Raw genomic sequence first — 22,339 nt, forward strand, 5'->3', positions numbered from 1 at the left:
AACGCCAGCAGAGGGAAGGGCTTCCTACGTGATGAGAGGTTACTCACAGGGTTGCATTGGTTCCCTGAGCAAATCTATTGTTGTTGGCACCCATGCTGGAGGAACAAAGTTCTTGTGGGCTGAGTGCAGGCACAAAGCCATCCCAACAGATGGCTTCTGTTGTGGGTACAGCGTGCGTGTTGTGTGCAATATGTCAGGGCAGTGATGCCTGCTTACGACAAGTGAAGTGTCTGCTTCACCTTGATTTCCCACACTGCCATTAACTCGGTTCTCGAGTCAGTGCATTTTATAAACCTGCTCGTAGAGAGATTTGTGGTATTCCTGGACTTGGCAGAGACCTCGAGAGGCAAGAAGGGTAACAATGACAATCCCATCACCACCTTTCTTCCTTCAGCTAGAAGAATCCAGTGGTACAAGCCAAAACTTTTTTGGTAGGCCTGCCAAGGTTTGTAAATATGTCAAGAAGGGGAGGAAACTGTGTGACAGACCCTGTGCTTGAATGAAAATCACATGTGGACAATTGGCTCTCTGGAGCTTTAAAGGGAAAGAGCTTTCTGAGTACCTGCTCCTGCATTGTGGCAAAGCACTTCTAGACACTGGATATATTTTGGTTAAGCATTCTTACTATCCATTAAAAAACAACACTCTACTGAAAGCATTATTCCTGATGTTTGGTCTATTTACCTGCTTCACAGCAGAGAGTAATAATGCTCCTGGAAAAAATTTTAAAAAGTCCCTAAATCTGAGAATGGATAAATTATTTTCCTTAATATGATGATAACTTCAGCTTTCTTTCAAATTATGCAGTAATTGCCCAGTGCTATTGACCATGAATAATACACGACAGCACATGGCATGAGAACAAATGGCTTCCTGAACAACCAGATCAATGAGTTCTGGTTTTCTAAGAATTTTCCTTCTTCTCACAGCATTAATTGTTGCCACAATTTGGTTCTGACTCTTGTTGTGCTTTCTACATTGTGCGTGGTGTAAGGCACCCTCACCAGTTCTCCCACAGTGTTCTTTGCACATCAAAACACTCAGCTCCTTTCTGTGCCTCCCTTTTACCACTTTGGAGATTCTGGCTGGCCAAGAATCATTCTGTGCTTGAAGGCAGCCTGCATGTACAGATCTGTTCTTTTTTAAAGTAATCCAAAGAGAATGGGACCTGCCTTCTGGAGAGAAAACCAGAATCTCCCTCCTCTGTCAAATTTAGTTGACATTCAAATGTGAAAAGCAGGACTGCAATCACAGAAGTTTTGTTCATGTAAAAATGCAGACAAATAAAGATTGCTTTTGGCCTTAAATCTAAAATATTTTTATTATTTTTATGTATTATTCTACCTTTGAAGCAACTCAACATTCATTTTTTTCTTTGCTACTTAGTATGCAATCATAAACATTTTATTGACTTAAAAATGTCTGATTATTATGGTTTATGTTCCATACAGAATCAGCCCCTGATGGTCTTTCTTTGCTTTTCAATAGAGATTTACTAGAAAAGGCTGAAGAGCAGTCTTAGTGAGGTCTTGGGATGTACAGTATATAATGATTTCAAGCACTTATTCCATTTTCATTACTTAACTGCGCTTTCCAAACAAACTCTCTGTCATATAACAAAATGTAATGTACCTTCAGTAAATATTTTCCTTTCATTTAGATTCTATTTACTCCAATGTGCAACAATTGCAACCATCATTTAAAATGAGGTTTTCCTTCAGAAGGAGGAATATAAGAGGCTCTTTCCTATTCAGTTGGAATTATACAGATCATAAAGTCAAGAAGAAATGGAAATCAAATTAAATTGTGAAACACAACCTTCTTATGAACCCTTGTAATTCATTGCTTGTGGAGATCATTCTTATTTAACCAGAACCCAAGAGGGAATATTCCAGAGACAGAATGTAAAACTCCTTTCTGTAAACCTTGCTATCTGTGATACTGTATAAAACATATAACATCATTAGATTGCCAGTAGCTTGTTGAAGTCAGTAAGGACAGATGTTTTCTGATGTTTGTTTCACTTGAGAAGCTTATTCTTGGTTTCTATTGATTCTGTCTGATATACAGCAGCTACATCAGGAAATGTTCTATCCTCTGAATTGTAAACAAAGGTTACTTCATGCATTTGTGTTATCATTTTATGAGATTATCTATGAAACTCACATTTAATATTTTTAATATAAATAGCCAGGCATTTCTCCATCCACTGTAACACTTTCAATGCTCAAACCAAATAAAAATCCATTCATTCTGACATACAAAGGAACAATATTCGTTTCATCATTGATTTCTGTTTATGTTTACAGTTCATTAATGGAAATGTATTTCTGTAATGCAGCCATCTGTGAAATTCTACATGGTTTAGTCCACAGCTTCATTTGATTAGTGCTCTGGACCTATAATATGTGTACCTGCTATGTAATAAAGTAGATGTGTGAAAATTAACTACTCTAAAATCTTATACACCTTGCACAGAGGTTATTTATCTAAGTCTTTCTAATTTGCCTTCCTTAATTTTATTCTTTTTCCTCACCAATGCCCGTATTTTAAGAGGAGAAACCTTATTTATTCTAAGACAAAAATGTTGCAGTTTACTAGCTGGGCATTCGTTCCTCCCTACCTTCAGAGGCTGCTAAAGGAGTGGAGAACTGGTAGCTGCAGAGTGAATGAGATGTTCACCACTTCAGTCAGATAACTAATTACTGTTATATTTGCACACCTATCTTGGTAAAATTCCTATTGATTTAATTCCAGCTAGATCTATTTCTGCTAGTTTTGCTATAGGATATATTTGAGGAAGAGGTGCGGAGTTTGCAGAGGTCAGATCCATAGTTAGATGGAATTTTAGGCATGGATCCATACAAATCCTTGTGAGGCTTAACCCTTCCTGTGGGGGTACTGAGTAAAGACTGGTAATCAAAAGCAATACCCCCTGAATTTCTGGCCACTTGGAACTGAACCACATCTCCATAAACAATTGTGAATTCATTTGTAACTCTATAGGTTAGAATAATCAGTATAAATAGGACCATGGCATTCAGTAACACATGCAGCATTTTAGTATGGAATAATTCAAGACAGCACTTGGCAAAGATCAACAAGCCCAATCTAACTAAATTTACCCATGCCAAAGGGGGTCTTTAATGAGATTTGGATGCCACGTAATAACTTTTGCTAAAACAATGCTTCATCTACTGGCATTTCATAGAAATCATAATGATTTCCCAAAGATGTAAAAAAAATATAAATATATCCTTGTGTTCAGCAGTCTATTTTTTTCAAGTGCTTGATAAAAAAAGAAACCTCCAGGACTTTTATTGAGAAATTCTTGTATTCTTACTTTATAAGTGGCAGCTAATAATACCAACCCTTCAATACTCCCCTCACTTGAACACAATGAAAACCTCTGGGGAGATCATTTAAGAAAATTAATGATATGGAGCTAACACATAAAATTCTGAATATCCTGAATGGGTTTTTTGAAAGAGATTTTTGATATATATCAAGCATTACAGTAAAATCTCTTTAGTGAATTAGAATTTTCCATCCTAACACACTGAGAGCCATACAAAGTGTAACAAAAAGGTATTATGCTTGATTTGGTAGCCATGAGGAACTTGTATCTATCAATCACAGATGGACAGAATGCAACACACACCAGGCACCTTTGGGGAACATAAAGCTGTGAAATGTAGTTAGAGTGTAGCAGTACAGTTAATTTCTACTATTTTAGTATTATATTCCCAGGCTGTCTTTAGACAATCATTCTTTAAAGGAAATTTAATTGTTTCAAATCTCTTATGATTCTTGCCTGTACATGAAAGGGCACATTGAAAATAAAAACAATTTCAGAATGACACAAAGCTACTGCTTACTGCTTTTATTCTGTGGCACTATTCTTGGCTTCTTATTTGAATATTATGTATTTAACTATTTAGTTTCTCTGCCAGAGGAGGTACTTGTGTTGCTCATAGGTAATTTAATTTACAAAGAACATATCTAGGAAATAATTTTATATTATATAAGCACTGAAGGCATTCTGGCACAATTTTTTGCATCCTTAGGTTTTTGCTAAAACACCTTTCAATGCTGAAACACTGAAGGACCAGCTTCAGTGGAACTATTTTAAAGAATATTTATGTAGTAGGTCCATTTATTGCATTTAAAATGAACACAAATAAAATCTTCATATTTAATTTACTACATTATACTACATTAATAGAGTTAATGTTTTTCTTATATATATATATATACTTGTATGTTCATAAACAGTATTTTACCCTTTCACTTAAAACCTTGATAATGAAATGTATAAATTGTTATAATTTTAACATCATAGCTAACACACTTATTCTTCACTCAGATTATTTTCTGAATGCTCTTAATCAAGGAATTCATTGACTTGGAAAGGAAAATAAAGTGTGTTATTGTTTTAATTTAGTAGCTAATACGATAGATTAATAGGCTCCATTTTAAAGAAAATGCATCTGCTCTAGAGAATTTTTTTTTCCATTTCTGTCTCAGGAAAGTAGAGTTTATTATGCTAGTGGCAGCATGTTTTACATATGCTTATTAACGTAATATGGGTGCATGGATAAGGGAGTATATTTAAAAAAAAAAAAAATAGAGAAGATTTACTACTAGATGAATCAGAGTAAGATTGCATTTCCCAAAAGAAGGTGGTCTTTTTTAATTCCCTGAAAAACTATTTAAATGAGGTCTCATTAGCCTCAGTGATTGGTGCTCAAGGTGTGCTGCTAGGTTTGCTAACCTTTTGATGAAATCCCGGGAGGTCCCTGACCTAGTTTTTCTGTGCTGACCATCTAGAATATGTTCTGATGCTTGCTGTTGTTAAGGTAGTCCCAGCACCAGTATAATTAGTAAGCCTTAAGCTATTTAGAGCTTGAAAAGACAAGAAACCATTCATACGGAAACTCACACCCTTGGTGTCTCTCCAAATGGAATCAACAATCATGGGGTGCAACCCTGGGAGCTTTTAACATACCTTATAAGATTAATTTTCAATTTAACTCTCTTGCTTCAAAAAACCTGGCATTTATAAATACAAAATATTATGTAGACAAAACAGAGTTAGACATTCTTAATAATGGTGAAAAGAAAGGACATGACAATAGTAATTGATTACAGGATTTTTTTCAAGTGCAATTGTTATTTAGCTCTGTTGGGAGCAAAAGATATTCAAATATTATGCAGGTATTTGAATTTTGGTCGGTTTTATGTATGTTGGAAGGAAGTAGTCATCTCTAGCTAAATAAAAAAGAAGTCCCTCTGGCCTTTGTTTTGAGCAATGTCACTGAATGTTACAGAAAATTCAAGTCAAGTTATGGCTAGTGTATCAGTTTGATTCATAAAAACAAACAGTCATTGAAGGGTTTGGATTTGAAGGCATCTTAAAGATCATCATCATAAAATTCCAATCCCCTGCCATGGGCAGGGACACCTTCCACTAGACCAGATTGCTCAAAAACCCCATCCAGCTTGGCCTTGAACACTTCCAGGGATGGGGCATCCACAACTTCTGTTTGTTATAGACCAGTGTGTTCTGAAAACACATATAAAGAAAACCTGGAAATCAGATGACTGCAAACCATATTTGACATGCCATGAGTCTTAATAACTTCTCTAATTGCACTTCTATGTAATACAAAAAAAAGTACAGTAAACATCCAAACTGTTCCAGTCCTCAACAATTTCACCCCCAGACTTTCAATTTCCTTCTATCCTTGTAGTGGCACTAAGAATCCAAACTCACTGGCTCAGAGGGAAATGCTGACTAAATTTATAAGGAGCAAGGAAAACACCAGCTAATCACTCAAGCTCTTCTCCACTGCTGCTTCATTACAGCAGTAAAGGCAAGTGGCCAGTGGGTATTTGCAGTGCTTCACTCACAGATTTCAGTGTCAGATGAAAATAAATATAAGATTCCACTTATATGGAATATTTCACTTTATTATAAACTACAGGTTATTTTACAAGTGGCTGGGTATAATCCAAGTTCTTGTCCTGATTATTTGACTGCTGCAATACAGCTCTGAATGTTCTTTATCCATACTGGAAAAGAGCAATAAATAAGCAAATGAAAAACTCTAATTAATAAATACTCCACACCTCACAGGACAGGACTTTCCACTATCATGGTAAAAAAAAGAAGGAAATTACATTTGAGAAGATCCTGGAGGACTTAGGGCCCTGTGTTGTTTTAGTTGGACATCATTCTCTTAACTCAGTTTTAAGTATTTTTTTATTTTTTTTAGAACTTCCCATGGATAGTATTTACAGAATCCACTGCTTGCTGAAATAATTCAACTGTAGTTGGATGGGCATTGGATCAGTCTTACCATGAACAGATGTGTCATGGCTAGAGGGAAATTAATATAAGCAGCAAGAGATTGTAGTGAATTTCTCACTATGTTCAGTTCAAGCTGTGTCCTGACGGATGCACAACACTTCCTAACTCTGTGTGCTGTGCCAGCAGCACTGCAGAGCATATCACAGGGACACAGTTTTGGGAATGCTAACTCAGCCTTTTCAAACTGCATCCCTTTGATACACTTGTCTGCCTAAATACAGCCGTCCCGCTTTGATCAGGCTGCCAAAATAACTGTGTCGTGACGCTTTCTCTTTATCTCAGTTCAGCTTCTGGACAGCAGATTTAAAGAGCATCTGCAGCTACAAAAAGACCTTAACCTTAATACAAGGGCATTTCCCAACAAAAAAAAAAAGTATAAAATTCATGTAGATGCCATATGGGTATTACAAAAGAATTAATTATTCAGATTTGAAAACTAGATCCATTCACTCTTCAGAGAACTTTTAAAGACCCAGATAAGAAGGGGATCTCAACAGGCATTTTCTGTCTAGGTATTATATTTACAGCCACGTGGGTTTAAAATAGAAATAAATAATTTATTCTATTCAATTATATAATCTATTCTATTCAATTATAAACCATTCTGTTCTCCTCTGAGACCCTGCTCTCTTGATATTTGTAGCTGCCTTGGTTTGGATCAATATTCAGCATGTAGATAGATTACATGATATTCTGTGTAAGCACAGAAACAGAGAGGCAAGCTATCCTGAGATACTTGTGTGTATACAGGTGGATAAGCCTATAACTGACATATTGAATTTATATAGCAATTAATTAGTTTATAAACCACATGAAGATGCATATTATAACCCACTAACATGGCAAAAGCACATCCCTCTCAATAATAGGGTTCTATTCTAGCTTGTGCTTCTGGAATAAAGAACAAAGAGTTCCTAATCTTAGTGATGTTTTCCATCTTTTTCTGGAAAGAAAATGCTTCTGGATTCTGGACATTTTGGGCAGACAAACAATCTTGCTGTTTCTCACATAAGTTTTAGTTTTTCAAGGAACATTTTTGGACAGGAAAATCGTTACCTTCAGGTAGGTTAAGATCTACAAAGCATTTTTTTTTTGGTGTAAGTTTTTACATTATAGGATCACAGACTTCTTGAGCTTGGTAGGGACCTGCAGAGTTGATCTTGCCCAATTCCTTTCCTCAAGCAGTGCCACCTATAGTTGGGTGCCCAGGTGGATTTTGATTATCTCCAAGGATGGAGATTCCACAGCCTCTCTGGGAAACCTCTGCCAAAGGTCAGGCATGCTCACATGAAAAAGTGAAAAATCTAACATTGTGATTACTGAGAATTTTATTTTTTTTCCTCCAAATCATCAGTTCTTGAAAAGTCCTCCAAATACATGTGTGTGTATCAAATGCTGAGTGTGTCTATATCTGCTCTCTTTTAAATTTTCTTTTGTTTTTTATAGAGGGTTTATTTAATTACTTGTTGCATATCTGGGTTTTTTATCATGTTCTGGATATAATTTTATTAATTCTTAAAAAGGACAGAAATAGAAGTACTTCTAAATAGAAGTGCATCTAAATTTGACATAAAAATCCAGTCAACTTATGGGTGATGCTGTGTGCTCCAGAACTGAAAATCATTTGAGTGCATATTGCACAACAGTGTTCACACTATTCCCACAGATTTCTACAGTATATTTCACAGATAAGTTCCCTATTTCATCCATCTGATAATGGTATGGATGTTGTAATTAAACAGCTGGAATTGAGAAGGAAAAGTAACCCTAAAGCCATTTTCAGCCTCCTGTGATGTACTTACTCTCCATTAAAAATGGTCTATAAACTTTCTGCAATACTTGCACACTGCACAGTAGTTTTCCCAAGTGAAACAGGCATCTTCCTTTCCACCAGACTTTTATGCTAAATTTGCCTTTTGAGGCTTTGGAAAAAATTCAGAACACAAACTTTGTAATCACTTGATCAATAAGTTCCTTTTACATTCTTTTTATCTTGAGCTTCCTGTAAAAGCTTATAATTGCCATTGATAGAAAGACTGCAATAATATCCACTTGTTTTTAATAAAAAAATAATCTACATATGAAATTATGAAAGGCCTCTTTACGTATAAGAGCACAAGTAAACTACCTTGCTGAAATGGAAGAAATTATACTTTGCTATCAAAACTTTAAATCTACTGAAAAGTGATTAGGTCTCCCATGGGCAGTACTTACTCCTAATAGAAAAAGAAAATTTTTATATTTGGTTTTGTACTACTCCAGAAACAAGACAGAGAAATTTGTTCTGCAAAAGGTTAGACAAAAATAAATACAGAAAAATGGTTCTTCAGTATTTTTTGAGTGGTTAAGTTATGAATGTATGAGTGGGCTGGTTACTCTATTCTATCTTTTCCTGGTGGTTATTCGGAAACAAACCATGGAATTAAGGAAATAAAATTAAAGAAAAGGGAAGAAAGATGAAGCCACTGGTTCTTATTACCTCACAAGAACTATCTGATGAGAAGAAGAGTCTAAACAGAAACAGAGAATCTAATAAAAAGGCTAGTGGTTTGGAAGAGATTATTTCAAAGTACTCACAGTTAAAAAACAACAGGGTTCTGCTTATATTTAGGAGTGAAAAATAATTTGGTATTTTCTGCAATAAAGGCAGCAGCAGTGAGTTTTGGTAGTAGATTTTTCACTGCCTTTTAGGAAGTATTAGACAAAAGCCCTATAAATAATATATTCTCCAGTAAATTGTACAACAGAAAAACATCTCCCTCCTTATACAAGGGTCACTGAAAATCAATACAGTTCCTTCTAAAAAGCTCCCTACAATGTTTTAACACTAGTAGGTGATGGTTCAACTTGTTACGGCTTATGGATAAGCAACACACAAGAATCACATACACACACAAAGCACTGAAAAGAAATGGCTGGCAGCATTTCCATAGGGATCTGACAAAAATAACTGTGGGTCTCCTGATAGATGTTGATGTATTAACTCTGGGACAAGAACTGCAACTAAAAACAGTGCAAACAGACATCAGTTTCCCATCAGTTTTGATGGGAAATCCCAAATCGATAGCCTATTTTTGTTTTTAGATTCCCGTGTATTGGGTTCAACACTATCTGCCCCAAAATTCTTGTATCCAAGCAGGGATGTTATGGTCTGGATGGGTGAACCACCAGATGAGCAAAACCTTGATGATACACCACCTCTAAAGTTGTTGGTTGATGGGCTGCAGCCTACCCAGAGAACTGAAACAAAAGAGGGACCTCCGTGCCTGTCCTGGGACCTGGCCTGCTCAAGATCCTTGTCAGCCACCTGGAGGAGGGCAGGGAAGGCACTTTCCTCATGCTGACAGGCAAAACCAAGCTGGGAGATCCAATCCACATGTCCAACAGCAGGGCTGCCACCTGCAGGGAGCCAGGCTGGAGGAGTGGCCCAACACGAGCATAATTACAAGGACAGAAGGAAAGTCCTGCTGCGGACAGGAAGGCAGGAATAACCCCTTGCACCCATACAGGCTGGGAAGCAGCTCTGCTGAGTGGGCACTGGGGCTCTGAGCCAGCAGCAAGTTCAGCTTTTACTGGCCTCCCAGTGAAGTTATTACCTGAGCTCAACAGAGGGCCCAGCAGGATGCTCAGGCTGGAGCACTTGCCTGGGGGGCTGAGGAAGCAGGGCTTGTTCAGCCTGGGGAAAAGGCAATCACAGGGGGACTGAAGAGCCACAGTACAGCCTCCCTGCCTGCTGACAGGGGTCACTGAGCACAGGGAGACATGCTCCTCACAGTGGTCTCTGGCAGGGAGAGGAACAACAGGCATGTGGCAAAGCAAGAGAGGTTCAGGCTGAACTGGAGAAATTGTCTTCCCTATGAGGATGGGCAGCCAGTGGAGCAGGCTGCCCAAAGAGGCTGTGCCAGCTCTGTCCTTGGAAGTTTTCAAGACCTAACTGGGTGGAGCCCTGACCAGACTGGTCTGACCTCTTACTTGACCTTGCTTGCTTAGCAAGTTGGACTTGAGACCTCCAGTCATTCTTCCAACCTAAATTATCTTGCACATCCATGATTTTATATAGTAAATAGTATGATAAATAACTAGCAATGGTAATATCTAAATAACAAAATATAATACATTTCAGTGCTCTTCTTTTCTTGTACTATTCCTGAAAGTGCATTATTGTAGACACAATAAATTAATGTTCTCATCTATGCAGGGCTTTTCACTGCTACGCATGTAGTGTAATCATTTGCATTACTAACTTCCTGCTTCTTTAAATAAAACAATTTGCCTGGCTAAAATCAAAGACTAACTTGTCTAACACCCTGATGAAGATGATGGGGAATGATGTCCTCTTACCTTGCTCATCCTGTGATAATTCATACTCTTTTGACCTAGTGGCAGAAATTTGCACTTCAGAACATCTTCACAAATTGCTTTGCATACTTAATTCACTGAACTGACAGCAGTGTCTGAAGGTAATTTGCTCTGTCTTTGCTCTTACTAGGAGGCCCTCAGCAGAAATCCTCTCATCAACTCCAGGGGTTCTTGTCTGTGACAGCCCAAATGGAAAAGAGAAACTATAATATGCTGTGAATGCATTTTATTTTGATTTTACTTGTCTTATAATTAATTAGGAACACATGAACTCAAGATTAAAATGCTCATCCTGGGGAATCAAATCAAGTGCACACAGTCTCTCATAGCCTGTCACGAATCTAAATATATGGAAAGGAGATTTCAAACTCATGACTGAGAGGTGCTCTAGAATCTGTTCCTGTACCACATTCTAAATTTCTACCCTAAATTAACTAAAACCCATTTTTTAACTGCTTCATCTTTTGTCAAGGGGTAACACGAATAAAAACTTAGAATCCTCTATTATAACAGCCCAGATTTTTTGAAGATAGGCTATTTATCAATAACTGTATTTCTCCAAGTTAAAAAAGTGCTTTTTTTTCCCATTTGTTCTCTAAAATCACAAAGCTGGCAACAAATGCATCTCCCTTTCATTAAGGCCTCTATCAAAATAAAATTTCTATTCCCTAACTATTTTAATATCTCTTTCCGCCACCTTCTCAAGCTCAAATTCATCCTCCTGAGATATGGTTGTTTGGAAAAATTCCTAGCACCACTATAAAGAAGCATTTACTGCTGCTAAAGTCAGTATTAGACAAACTCTTCACACAATATTCTGGCTCTCACTGATTGAGAAACATGGGACATTGCCATAATTTCTGTTTTAATAAAAACTCTGCCTGAAGTATAACACAATATTTGGAGGAGGAGATTTTCTATTAACTTTTTCATAAAAATTGGCAGTGCAAGATTTATATGTGGGAGTACTTGTGCTCCAATATTGCTAATATGGGTTTTGATTAAATTATTATTGCTTTAATATCAGTGTTGCCTGCTCTCATTGACAGGCAATCCTGTTGATTGGTGTTACATTTACGTCTATATTTTAATACATATTAAAAGCAAATCCTCAGTATCTGTGTCAGAAGACTGCCTGCAAAGATGAGGGTAAAACTGAAAGGACTTTTCTGACAGCTTAGATTGACATGGGGAACAGAAAGCTTTGCTGATAGACAAGAGCAGGGGACTTCTTTTCCTCTTTTTTTTTTTTTTTTTTTTTTTAATAGGCATAACAGTACCCATCTGTTCCCGGATTTAGAGTGCAGATGTACTGTAAGAAGTAACTTTGCAAAATTGGAAAATTGGTGGGGGCTTTGTGCTCATTCTCCCATTGACTCAAGAGCACACTTGCTCAGTTAGCAAGTTTTTAAAAAGAGAAAGACTGGGAAGAAGCTTTGTACATACCCTGAGATGTAAATGCCCAGCTGAAATCTACTGTGTATTACCAATAGCAATAAGGACTCTGTAACTACAAAAAATTTTAATTTTGCTGCTATGTGATGCAGTGGTTCATTCAGCCCTGTCGGATGTCTGTTGGTTCTGCAGTGCAAACAAGTGTTTGTTTTTCTCTACAGGTGGTTGCCCTGATGAAAACAGTGCAATATGAGACGTGCCAATAGCTCACTTGGAATTCTTGCATGGAAATAAGATTTTTGCTTTGTTCAGGCATCACTAGCTACCTGTTTCCTGTCTGAAATTACAGCCTCCTCCAAATCAAAAATATCCACGCTGCAGCCTACACCTTCAACCATCACTTTTTGCAGCCCATTAGCCAAACTGCTTTTGCTGTGTGTTCTTTTTCCCCCAATATTGGTCTTTCTTTCCAACTTACACAAAAGATGATAATTTAGAAGGAACACCAAATAGCAAATATTTCTTTCCAAGATTTTTATTTCTCATCCTGTTGCATATCACATATTTTTCTCCTCTCCCCTCTTTCTCTCAGCCACAAAATCTGTATGTACATTTACTACGTCTACTAATCTTAAAAAAAGTGAAACATGCTCCCATTCCTCACAAGGTATTAGTGTAGATTTCCACCTTTGATATCAAATAAAGATTTATTTGAACATGTTTTCTGAACTACCACTTTTGAAAACAAGCACCCTGTAATATATAGCATAACCTATGCAAAATAACTGGACTAGAGGAAGAAATGTCTCAGACATGGCCATGAAATTAAGACAGATTTCCCCTTAAAATGCTCTCCAAGGCCAACCTGTCCTATTTCACATGGGACAAGCAGTGATCCACTAAGACAATTCTCCTGATGACATAACAACATAGTAGTAAAGAAAGAAGGCAATGTGAGAAAAAAGGAGTCTTTTGTTATACAAAAGGACACTACCACAATATTTTCAGGATTAAAATCAGGGGGAAAAAAACTGAAGACTAACTTCAGGTCTCAGTTGGGAACCACAGGATTTCTTTGCATATTGGAAGAGTTGTCTGAGAAAACTAGGAATAAAAAAGTATTTGGAAATATCCCTTCAAAATGTTATGACTCTTCTTAATGAGGAGTGGTGATCCTTGCCTGCAAATGTTTGGCTGTATAGTGTTAATTTAACAAGCCACCCTTCTGGTCTCTGTAACACAAGTGATACTCTGTGATCTGTTAAATGATCCCCAATATTTATGTCACAGTTGATTTAACAGGAAATGTGCTACTTCCTGGGATATCCTGCATGCACACACTTCAATAGCACAGCACAATGCAATCTCAGAGATTACTCTGCAGCCATTGATTATGTGGAAAATAACTGAGGTTCATACTTGACACCTACTGCCTTTGCACTGTTTTGGGAGAGGAAAAAAGAAGCCTGTGAGCCAAGAGGAAACATTTTCTTTACTATTCAGGCTGGCACGCCACATGTGATATCTGATGTGGAAATATTAATTACTTCAGTCTTTTCTTGAAAATCTGCTCCAACAGTAAATATTAAACAGAGACATATGTTTAGTAGCTTTAGTCAAGATGGTTTTATCCTATGCTCTTCAGGTTTCCCTACTCCCTGCTGCAGAGTTGTGGCTCTCAAAGCTTCTCCAGTACTATGGGACATCACTCAACACATCATCTGCTCCATTTAGTGACTAAATACAAGCCCTTCTCTTAGAAATCCTGATGCTTTTAAAGGCATTTCCTTCTATGACCTGTTTTTCTAAATTCTCCATCCCCTGAGTTCCTCCAGTATCTTATTCAGATGATTTTCCATATTCTTGCTCTGATGATATACAGTGGGAACTCTGCTAGGTCTTTTTCCTTGCTTCCTTTTCTCTTCTGTTTGTCCCCATTATTTTCTCCAGGAATTATTGGAAAAAAAATAAAAAGAACAATGATGGGTAACTTCAGGGTTTCTTTCCCCTGTAAAATTACTGCCTAAACAATAGCTTGGTCTGACATCTCCACAGCCTAAACCTGACAAAGAATTGAATTCCTACTTACATCTTCCATTCCCCTGTCTTCATTTAGTGATCAAATAAAATTTCATTCTATTGTCTCACTCCTATTGCCTGGTTTCCTTCCTGAACTTAGGCCCAAGCTGATGGGGATGTGAAATTTCTTGCAATCATTTTTAAGTATCTACATATTGCTAGTCATCTGAAGTTCCCTTAAAGTCTTGAGAAAGAGAAACAAGCATGCTCATGCAGCATTTCAGAAACCTACTTTGGGTGTCTTCCTTAGGACAAATTAAATACAACACAAAGTAACTAATTCATATTCTTTTATCCTATTGAATCTCACTGTGATTTGGCATATTCTTTATGCATATGGTTTGAATAGCTATTTAGATTTTAACTACGCAATTATTTTCCAATCTGGCCTTGACATGGTAGAACTGATCTTTTGTGAAGATGCAGACAAGGTAATCTTCCAGCCTCTTTTCTTTACACTGAAGTTACAGTTGAAAGTTCTTAAATTTTTTAACCCCAAATTCTTTGCTGAATCAATCTAACTACATGTAGCACCTATGCTGACTATGGGGTCACATCAGCTTTTAGAGGTATTTTTTATTCTTTAGTGTTTCTCTGGTATTAAATATGCAAGAAAAAAACCCTTCTCATGAACTCCTTTGGTCTAATACTAGTGTCATGCATATGGAAAAATCCTCAGTGGTTGAACTTCTTCTCTTGATTCTGCAGTTTATTCAGCCCCTACCACATTATAGATGTTTTTTGAAAGTTATTATCTTTAATATAGATACATATAAAGATTCTGCAGTTGTGTCTACTGTTAATAACTATTAATAATTGCTTTGATTATAAACCCCTGATGATCTACAAAAAGTGCACTGTCTAGTGGATGTCGCTTTATCCATAATGACCAAAAAAATTCTAGAGTTCAGTCCTATAACATACTGAGAATCATGAGAAATCAAATAGAAGTTCATAATTTCCTTGTTGTAATAATATTGAAATGTGTTAACAATTTCAAATTTGTCTGAAACATTTTGGGTTATTATCTCCTCTTGCCCCCTGAAATTGATGTGTTTACTGTGCTCACATCCATAATGGAGACAGCAAAACCTAAGTGGATAGGAAAAAATCTCCAGATTTATGAGAATAAATAATAGTGATGAAGGGAGCTTTAGGAGAACACAGTCAAACCCTCCCTAAGAGTTGTGTACATTCACTTAAAAACAGTATGAAACAGCTGCATATATTCACCATGAAAAACATTTCGGGAAAGCAAAATATGTAGGAAAAAATGTATAATCTTTAATCCTGAAAGTTCCCATACATGCAAATTCTTTGCTTCTATAACTTGCAGCTGAACTTATATGGAATAGGAGGAAGATGTGCCGTGCAGATGTGTCAGTGCCCTCAGCATGAGCAAAAAGTACAATTCCATGGTAGGACAGCAGTTATTTACTTGCATGGGTTTTGTCCATTCAGTCACCACCTGAAGATAGATACATGACTGAAAAATAAACTGCTCTTTATTTCACCCCTGGGTTCAGGTATCCTGGACTTAATCCAAGTGATTTCAAGAAAGTCAGAGAACTTTCAGTATAAAACAAGTTTCTGGAATGGTTTTCCTTTTGGAGAATAGAATTCTAAATGTAAGAGAGAACAAAAATGATCTAAGAATACTTCTGCAAAATCCATGAATTTCATATTAGGCCCATATGAATAAGCTTACAATTAGGAGGGGGGGGGGGGGGGAAAGGGCAACTTTACCTATAAGATTGCATTTCAATGCATATTATTTTTTAAACTCTTACTGATTACTAGAGAAACCTGTTGGACTAATTTTAATAAATACCTCAGGGCTTTTCTGTATAAACCAAGGTATACACACAGTGCTACTGATTACTATTACACAGTTGAGAAAAAATACTGGATTATTAAATCTTTAAACATGAAAAACTTGGTCTTTCCTTTGCTTGGTGCTCATTCAAATAGAGGCTCAAAATATCCAATTAAACAAGACCAGTCATCTTCTTGGTGCTAATTTTGTTCAGCTTGTGTTTGCCTCTAACTCGATCCTGACTTTTGTGCCCACTTGGAAAACACCTATTAAAATATGGCCTAGAGTTAAGAAATGGAGCCTGTGGGGAGCTACTGGAGCAGAGCTGACTTTGTCAGTGCTCTGAAGTGACCCCATTAGTCCCTCAGAGGCAGGTTAAACAGCTTCAATGCCCTGCAGAGCCTTTCCTGGGATACTGGGATGCAGTGCCCAGCTGCTCGTGTGCACCTTGGAGCAGGGCAAGGATCCTGGGGGGTACCAGATGCAGAAGGGTCTGTGCTCTGTTTGGGACATTGTCCCAAGCTCCCAGGCTCAGAGTGGAGGTATTGTCTTGAACACTGCTTTATTTGCCTTGAATACTGGAGCAGGACTGCCTGCAGCCCTTGCACCCTCTGCCTGCCATCACTTGTTGTGGGAGGACCTGCCTCAAGCCTCCAGCCCCTCTCCGGTGGAAAAAATCATGGGGTCTCCTTCTAAATTCTCACCTCTGCTACTCTACTGCCTAAGGGGGCTTTTGGGGTGCATACAGGGTCCCTCACATGCCTTGTGGGCAGGTGTGAGGCTGTCAGGTGCAGGAATCTGCCTGTAGAGCACCAGCCCAGACCTGGGATGGGTGGGGAGGCTGGAGGGGAACTGACTGCTCATTTCCAGGTAAAACTAAACCAGTTTATTATTAAGAGAGTCTGACTCACTGTTCCAAGTAAATTAGTGGCTGCTTAAACACAAGAACCAGGGATCATGATTCCCATCCCTGTTTTCTGAAAGCAAAAGTCTTACAGTAAGGAAAAAACCCCATTTTTAAAGCTATATTTTGTCAATATGATGATCTCATATGCATCAAAAATGAACATGTCACAGGCTTGCAGCATGCAAAGGGAAGAATTCAGAACAAAATCGGAATATTCAGGAATTTGATGTATTTAATAAGAATATTCAGAATGCAGAAAAGTCTAAATAATCCATGTGCAGCAGGATTCATGTGATGTTTTCCTAAAAAGGCATCTATCATGACTGAGGTGAAATATGTATTGCTTTACTTTTTTTTAGCCTTTTAGAAAAAAAAAAAATTCAAACTGAAATAAAATTATGTGTCAAGGTTTTAAACCGCATGCAGAGATGATTGTGAGGGGCAGGTGATGAAAGCTGCAATCACTGTAAGTGGCACATAACAGGGCCTGAAGTTTTATGAATAGACAAGAAATTGCTGTCTCTTATATACCTGCCTATCCTCTTCTTGTACCCTGCAAGACTGTCTTAGTTAGGAATATCTGAGTCACACTGGGCCACCAGTGGTTCATGGTGACTGCAGCTGAGACTGGGCTGTGGGCAGTGACTCCTGGAGCTGGGTAACATTTCAGGCTGCAGAGGAGTTGCAGGATTGGGTTCCTCAGAGATCACTGCTGTATGGTGCTGCTTATTCTGTGGCTTTTCTTATTTGGCCTAGAGACACATTTCTGTAGTTTATGCAAAGCAGAAGTCAATGAAATACACTCTTCTCCAATCACATTTGGGTTTTCTTCCCTGCTGCAATGTATTTTACTTTTGTTTATAACAGAAACAAAGCAAAAAGAATCCCCAAATAAACAAATGGAAAAATCCCCTTGGTCTTTGGAAAAATTTCTTTGAGATGATACACTGCCTCATGCACTAATATATACAGTTCAAAGGAAAATAATGGGCGCATTGTCTCAACAGAGCAAATTTAAACATTTAAATAATTGACATGTACTAACACACACACAAGGACAGTCATCTTGGTTAGTTAAAAGACACAATAACATTTCCCAACAGTGCTAACAATGTTGAACTTCTGAAGGTGATGGAGAAAGAGAGCCAGCTAGCGAAGACGATTTAAGGAACTTATACAGGTGGCAATGGCAGATGGGGTGGAAAGTGTCAGAAGGAGGCAGTCAGGAATATTTTGGAAAGGTGCACTCTACCTGTGTAGCCCAGCGAATTGTCGCCGTGATCAGAGGTGGGGAGTGGCGTCCCGCTGTCGTTCCCCCTCTCTGGGTCTTCGGAGTCTGTCGGAAACAACAGCAGAGCTGCTGATGGGGTCACAGGAGTAACAGTAGTTGCCATTTTGATCACAACACGTCCAGACACAATTAAATCCACACACGACAGCAAGAGCCACAGTGCCAGCACCCGGCACACCTCGTCCTTCCCCCTCCTGCGTGGCGGAGACACAGCCGTGAGCATTGTCCAGGCTCCCCAAAAAGCTGTCCCCTCTTGTCCCCTGGTGTCCCTTGGTGTCCCCTCTGCCAGTGTCGCTCTGCAGCCCGCCAGGCACGGTGGCCACCCTGCTAACCAGCCAGCGCAGGCTGCGGGGAGCATATGGGGACGGCGAGGCAGGGGAGCTGAATGCTAGCATCGCTAATTTCCCACCTTATTGTTAATCAAAGCTATTGACTGCGATCGCTCCCCATCACCGCTTCATCTCCTGGCAATTACAGACCCGGGGGACTTCACCTCTTTGTGGGGAGGGGGCGGGGGGCGGCTGGGGCTCGGCGAGCACCGGGAGATGGGGCAGGGAAAGGGCTCAGCCCTGCGCCAAAAGGAGCGGCTCAGCATCCTTTTGGATGCGCTTCCCGCTACAAGATCCCTGCAAGGAATCACTCAGTTTTCACATTGGAAAAAGGAAAAAAAAAAAAGGAAGGCAGCTGGTCAGCTAAACACATAATGAACACATGTTTTAAGACCCCGGGATGAATTGCAGATCAAAGAACCACAAAGCACCACAAATATAACTTGTAATGATGAACTATATATGATGAACTTGTAATGATGAACTAAATAATTCCAAACAAACAAACAAACAAACAAAAAAGAATTAAATTCCAGTTGCTCTGAAAACAAAACGGCACAACTCAAAGGAATTTGTCGACAATAGCACCGCACCTTTTTGCTCTCAATGTAAAACTGCTTATTAAACTTAAATCCTATTTAAGTTTACTTTTGATAGTGCACTGTCCAACAGATAACACCTAAAAAGCAACATTAGTATTTTGCTCGGATGAAAATTTCAAGAAGAAAACGTCCTTGCAAAAATAACACTACCACAACAATAGGCTGCTTTTCGCCTTTTTTCTCTGTTGACAGGTGTCAGATAATTTATTAATTATTGCAAAGACATGTTTTGCTTTCTCAGACATATTTTGGACCTCTATAAAGACTGAAAATAACTGTTAATTTTCAACAAAATCCACTCTGCTAAAAATTACTCTGAACTTTGATAAAACACCCAAAGCAACTGTAAATGAAACAAAACTAGACAAAAGAAAAAAAAGTGGTGGTTTTTTTTTCCCTGGATGCTGGATTTTACTAGTTCAGTCTTTCTGATTTTTAAAATGCAATGCCAAACATTCATTTCTCTACTTGTTTTCTGAACAATCTTAGAGACAATGTCTCTAAAATCAAAATCTTTTGAATGAGTTAGAAAGAAAAAATATTAAGAAAACCAAAATCCTCAAGACCAACCCACTCAAGGAGACTTATTGGAAAAAAATATTTCTTTAGAAAAGTCAATTAAAGGATTGATAGCATGCCTTTCAAAATACTGTCGTGCAAATTAAGAAAATAAAAGACCAAACAACAAAAAAGCAGCCGAACACCAAGATGATGTTTCATCTTGGCAGATGAAAGAAGTGAAATATGTTCGTTTATTGGCCCATTCATCTTTGCTGGCTCACTAATGGCCAATGTCACGTACATCTTTAAAATCTGCTCTGAAAATGGCTGCAGATTGACTGGATCAACACTCTCTTTCTCCAGATTGCTCACTCATTTGCATTCAGGGGTTGATTGGGTCAAAGTTTTAAATTACTGCAGTAAAGGACAGAAGGACGGGACTTCTTATTAATTTAAGTGGCAGAGGCTGTGCCTACCTTTTTTAGTGCAACGGTTTATAACCAACTACAGGGAGCCCAGACCAAATTTAACCAATGAACCTGCTGATCATCATTCTGAGAGACTGATTGCCTTCTAGGAGATTTAACCACACACTGCTCAAAATGATTGAGGGGGAAGAAGATGCGCTGAGAGCTACTGGAAGTGTCCTGTGTGTGTCACTGTAATGTTTGGTCTCATGTGCAAAATAGAATTTCACAATGAATCAGACTTTTTACCCAAGATAGCCCCTCAGATATGGAATTCCAAACAGCACCTCACAACCAACCAATGCTAATGGCAATGCTAATGTTGGCCCCTAGAAAAGCTCACTTAGGAGTTTTAACAGGATCAGTCTCCAATAGAGAAATGCTGCGAATTCAAGAAAGCCAACAGGCTGGGAGAGCAGCAGCTGTAAAAACCAGGCTACAACTACTTGCAGCTATTTGGGCTTTGCAAATCTTGGCTCCAATCACTCAGTAAAAGTAAATGAGGGAGGGAATTAGTTTCTTTTTGACACTGCTGATACTTACACTATATCTGTTTGTGATAATGCACTTGTTATTTACTTTTATAATCTAAAATTATACAGACCTTGTTCACTCTCTCATTCTTTGAGAAATGCTACTTTTCCACCTGATATTGAAAATTATATTCAACTAATGTTAAATTATAATCTCTGGCTGGAAATGACTATCTAATGATAAATTCTACCCATTTCATTGAACAATAAGTGCTACAGTTTGGGCTGTTGCCCTCTGTGCTGGGCTGAATTTAGTTCCAGCTGCATCAGAAGCTTTGCTTGGGAGTCTCTGTAATAACTTAACAGAGGTAAGTAGTGTTGACTTAAATAACACATTTCACTGTAGGACTGCTGTGAAGGCACTCTGTTGAATGGCAAGTAAAAGTCTTGAATGTTAAGACATGATGTATTTCTTATGACTACCATGCTGTAGGATCAGGCAATTTTCAGCTTGGCTCTCTTAAACATAATAAACAATTTTACATCATTACACTTTTTGAAACTTGTTGCAATGCCAGAAAATGTGAAGCAAATGAACTATAAGCCCAAGAACAATTCACCTGACATATGAAGAATTTACAGTTCAGTCTGAGTCAAAGCAGAGGCTGAACCTGGTGCCTAATCCCTCAAAGAAATGTCATAATCAGTCCTTAAGAAGTTTCACAGGAGTGACAGAGAGAGATGTCCCTAAAAAAAGACTCTCCAATGTGGCTGGACATTTTGGTTGAATTTCTGTATCAGACAAGAACTACTTAAACCAAGGTTTCTATTTTCTCTTAGCTACTCAATAAAAGAGCCCATTTTCACTGAAATAAAGCTTAAACTTTAAAAAGATGCCTAGGTTGTAATTGGTTGATTCATTATGTAAAACAAAAAAAAAAAAAAAATCAAAACAACAAACACAACCAAAGAAGCCCAAAAAACCTACACAGCACACCCCTCCCCGCAAAAAAAACAAACAAAAAAGCCCAACAAAATAACAAACAAACAAAAACAACAGAAAAAATACTTTTATCTGTAAGTATGCAAAACTTCAGGAAAAAGTCAAAATTAGTTCCCCTCCTTTTTTTTTTTTTTTTTTTTTTTTTTTTACTTTTTAATATAGTTCCAAATGAATTTATTTGGGAAGAGCGAGTTGAAAAATGAAGCTTTGAGTAACAAAAAATAAGGATCAAGCCACCCCTTAGCAATTGCCACTATGCTTTGCTTTCACAGGAGCACTTGAGATGCTCTTCATTTGAGAGGGTGAACACCCTCATCATGATGAAAAAAATCTCATTCTCTCTTTCCACAGAAATTTCTAGAGCCACCATTCATTAATTTGGGCAAGACATTAAAAAAAATAATCAAAAAAAACAACAAACATCTACTTGCACTTGAGAGGAGAATGTTAAATTTACCAGCACTGAATACTTCAGCTTTTTGGTGGAATGTTTTCAGGTTTAGTCAGCCCAAGCACACATAACTCCTTCCAAGCATAAAGAGGATTTTGCATAATCATTCAGGTTCAGAACAATTTTCGGTGCTAATGGCAGCTGGAGATTTATATCAATGCGAGGAGCCTTTTCCAGTTAAATTTCTACTGAAATCTCTAAGTTATTTCATTTTATTGGATGGCCACACCATTGATACTTTAATTCATGAATCTATAGCTCTTCAAAATTTTTAGAAAATCTAAATAATAAAT

At 37.9% G+C, this 22,339-nt stretch overlaps 1 protein-coding gene across 5 annotated transcripts in view; it reads right to left on the reverse strand.

Moving 5' to 3' along the window:
* Positions 1–22,339, reverse strand: part of ROBO1 (roundabout guidance receptor 1) — a 674,462-nt gene that overhangs the window by 334,275 nt on the left and 317,848 nt on the right. For 2 of the 5 annotated variants that reach the window (XM_064410937.1, XM_064410936.1), the window contains one exon: positions 18,182–18,265. The exons of 2 other annotated variants lie outside the window; for them this stretch is intronic. In XM_064410937.1, coding sequence (XP_064267007.1) covers positions 18,182–18,265 — 84 coding nt within the window. Of the gene's footprint in view, positions 1–18,181; positions 18,287–22,339 lie in introns of all 5 variants that reach the window. One more of the 5 variants, XM_064410935.1, reaches the window with a different exon arrangement.

This window comes from Passer domesticus, chromosome 2 (assembly GCF_036417665.1).
Source record: "Passer domesticus isolate bPasDom1 chromosome 2, bPasDom1.hap1, whole genome shotgun sequence".
In the NCBI taxonomy this organism is placed as follows: domain Eukaryota; kingdom Metazoa; phylum Chordata; class Aves; order Passeriformes; family Passeridae; genus Passer; species Passer domesticus.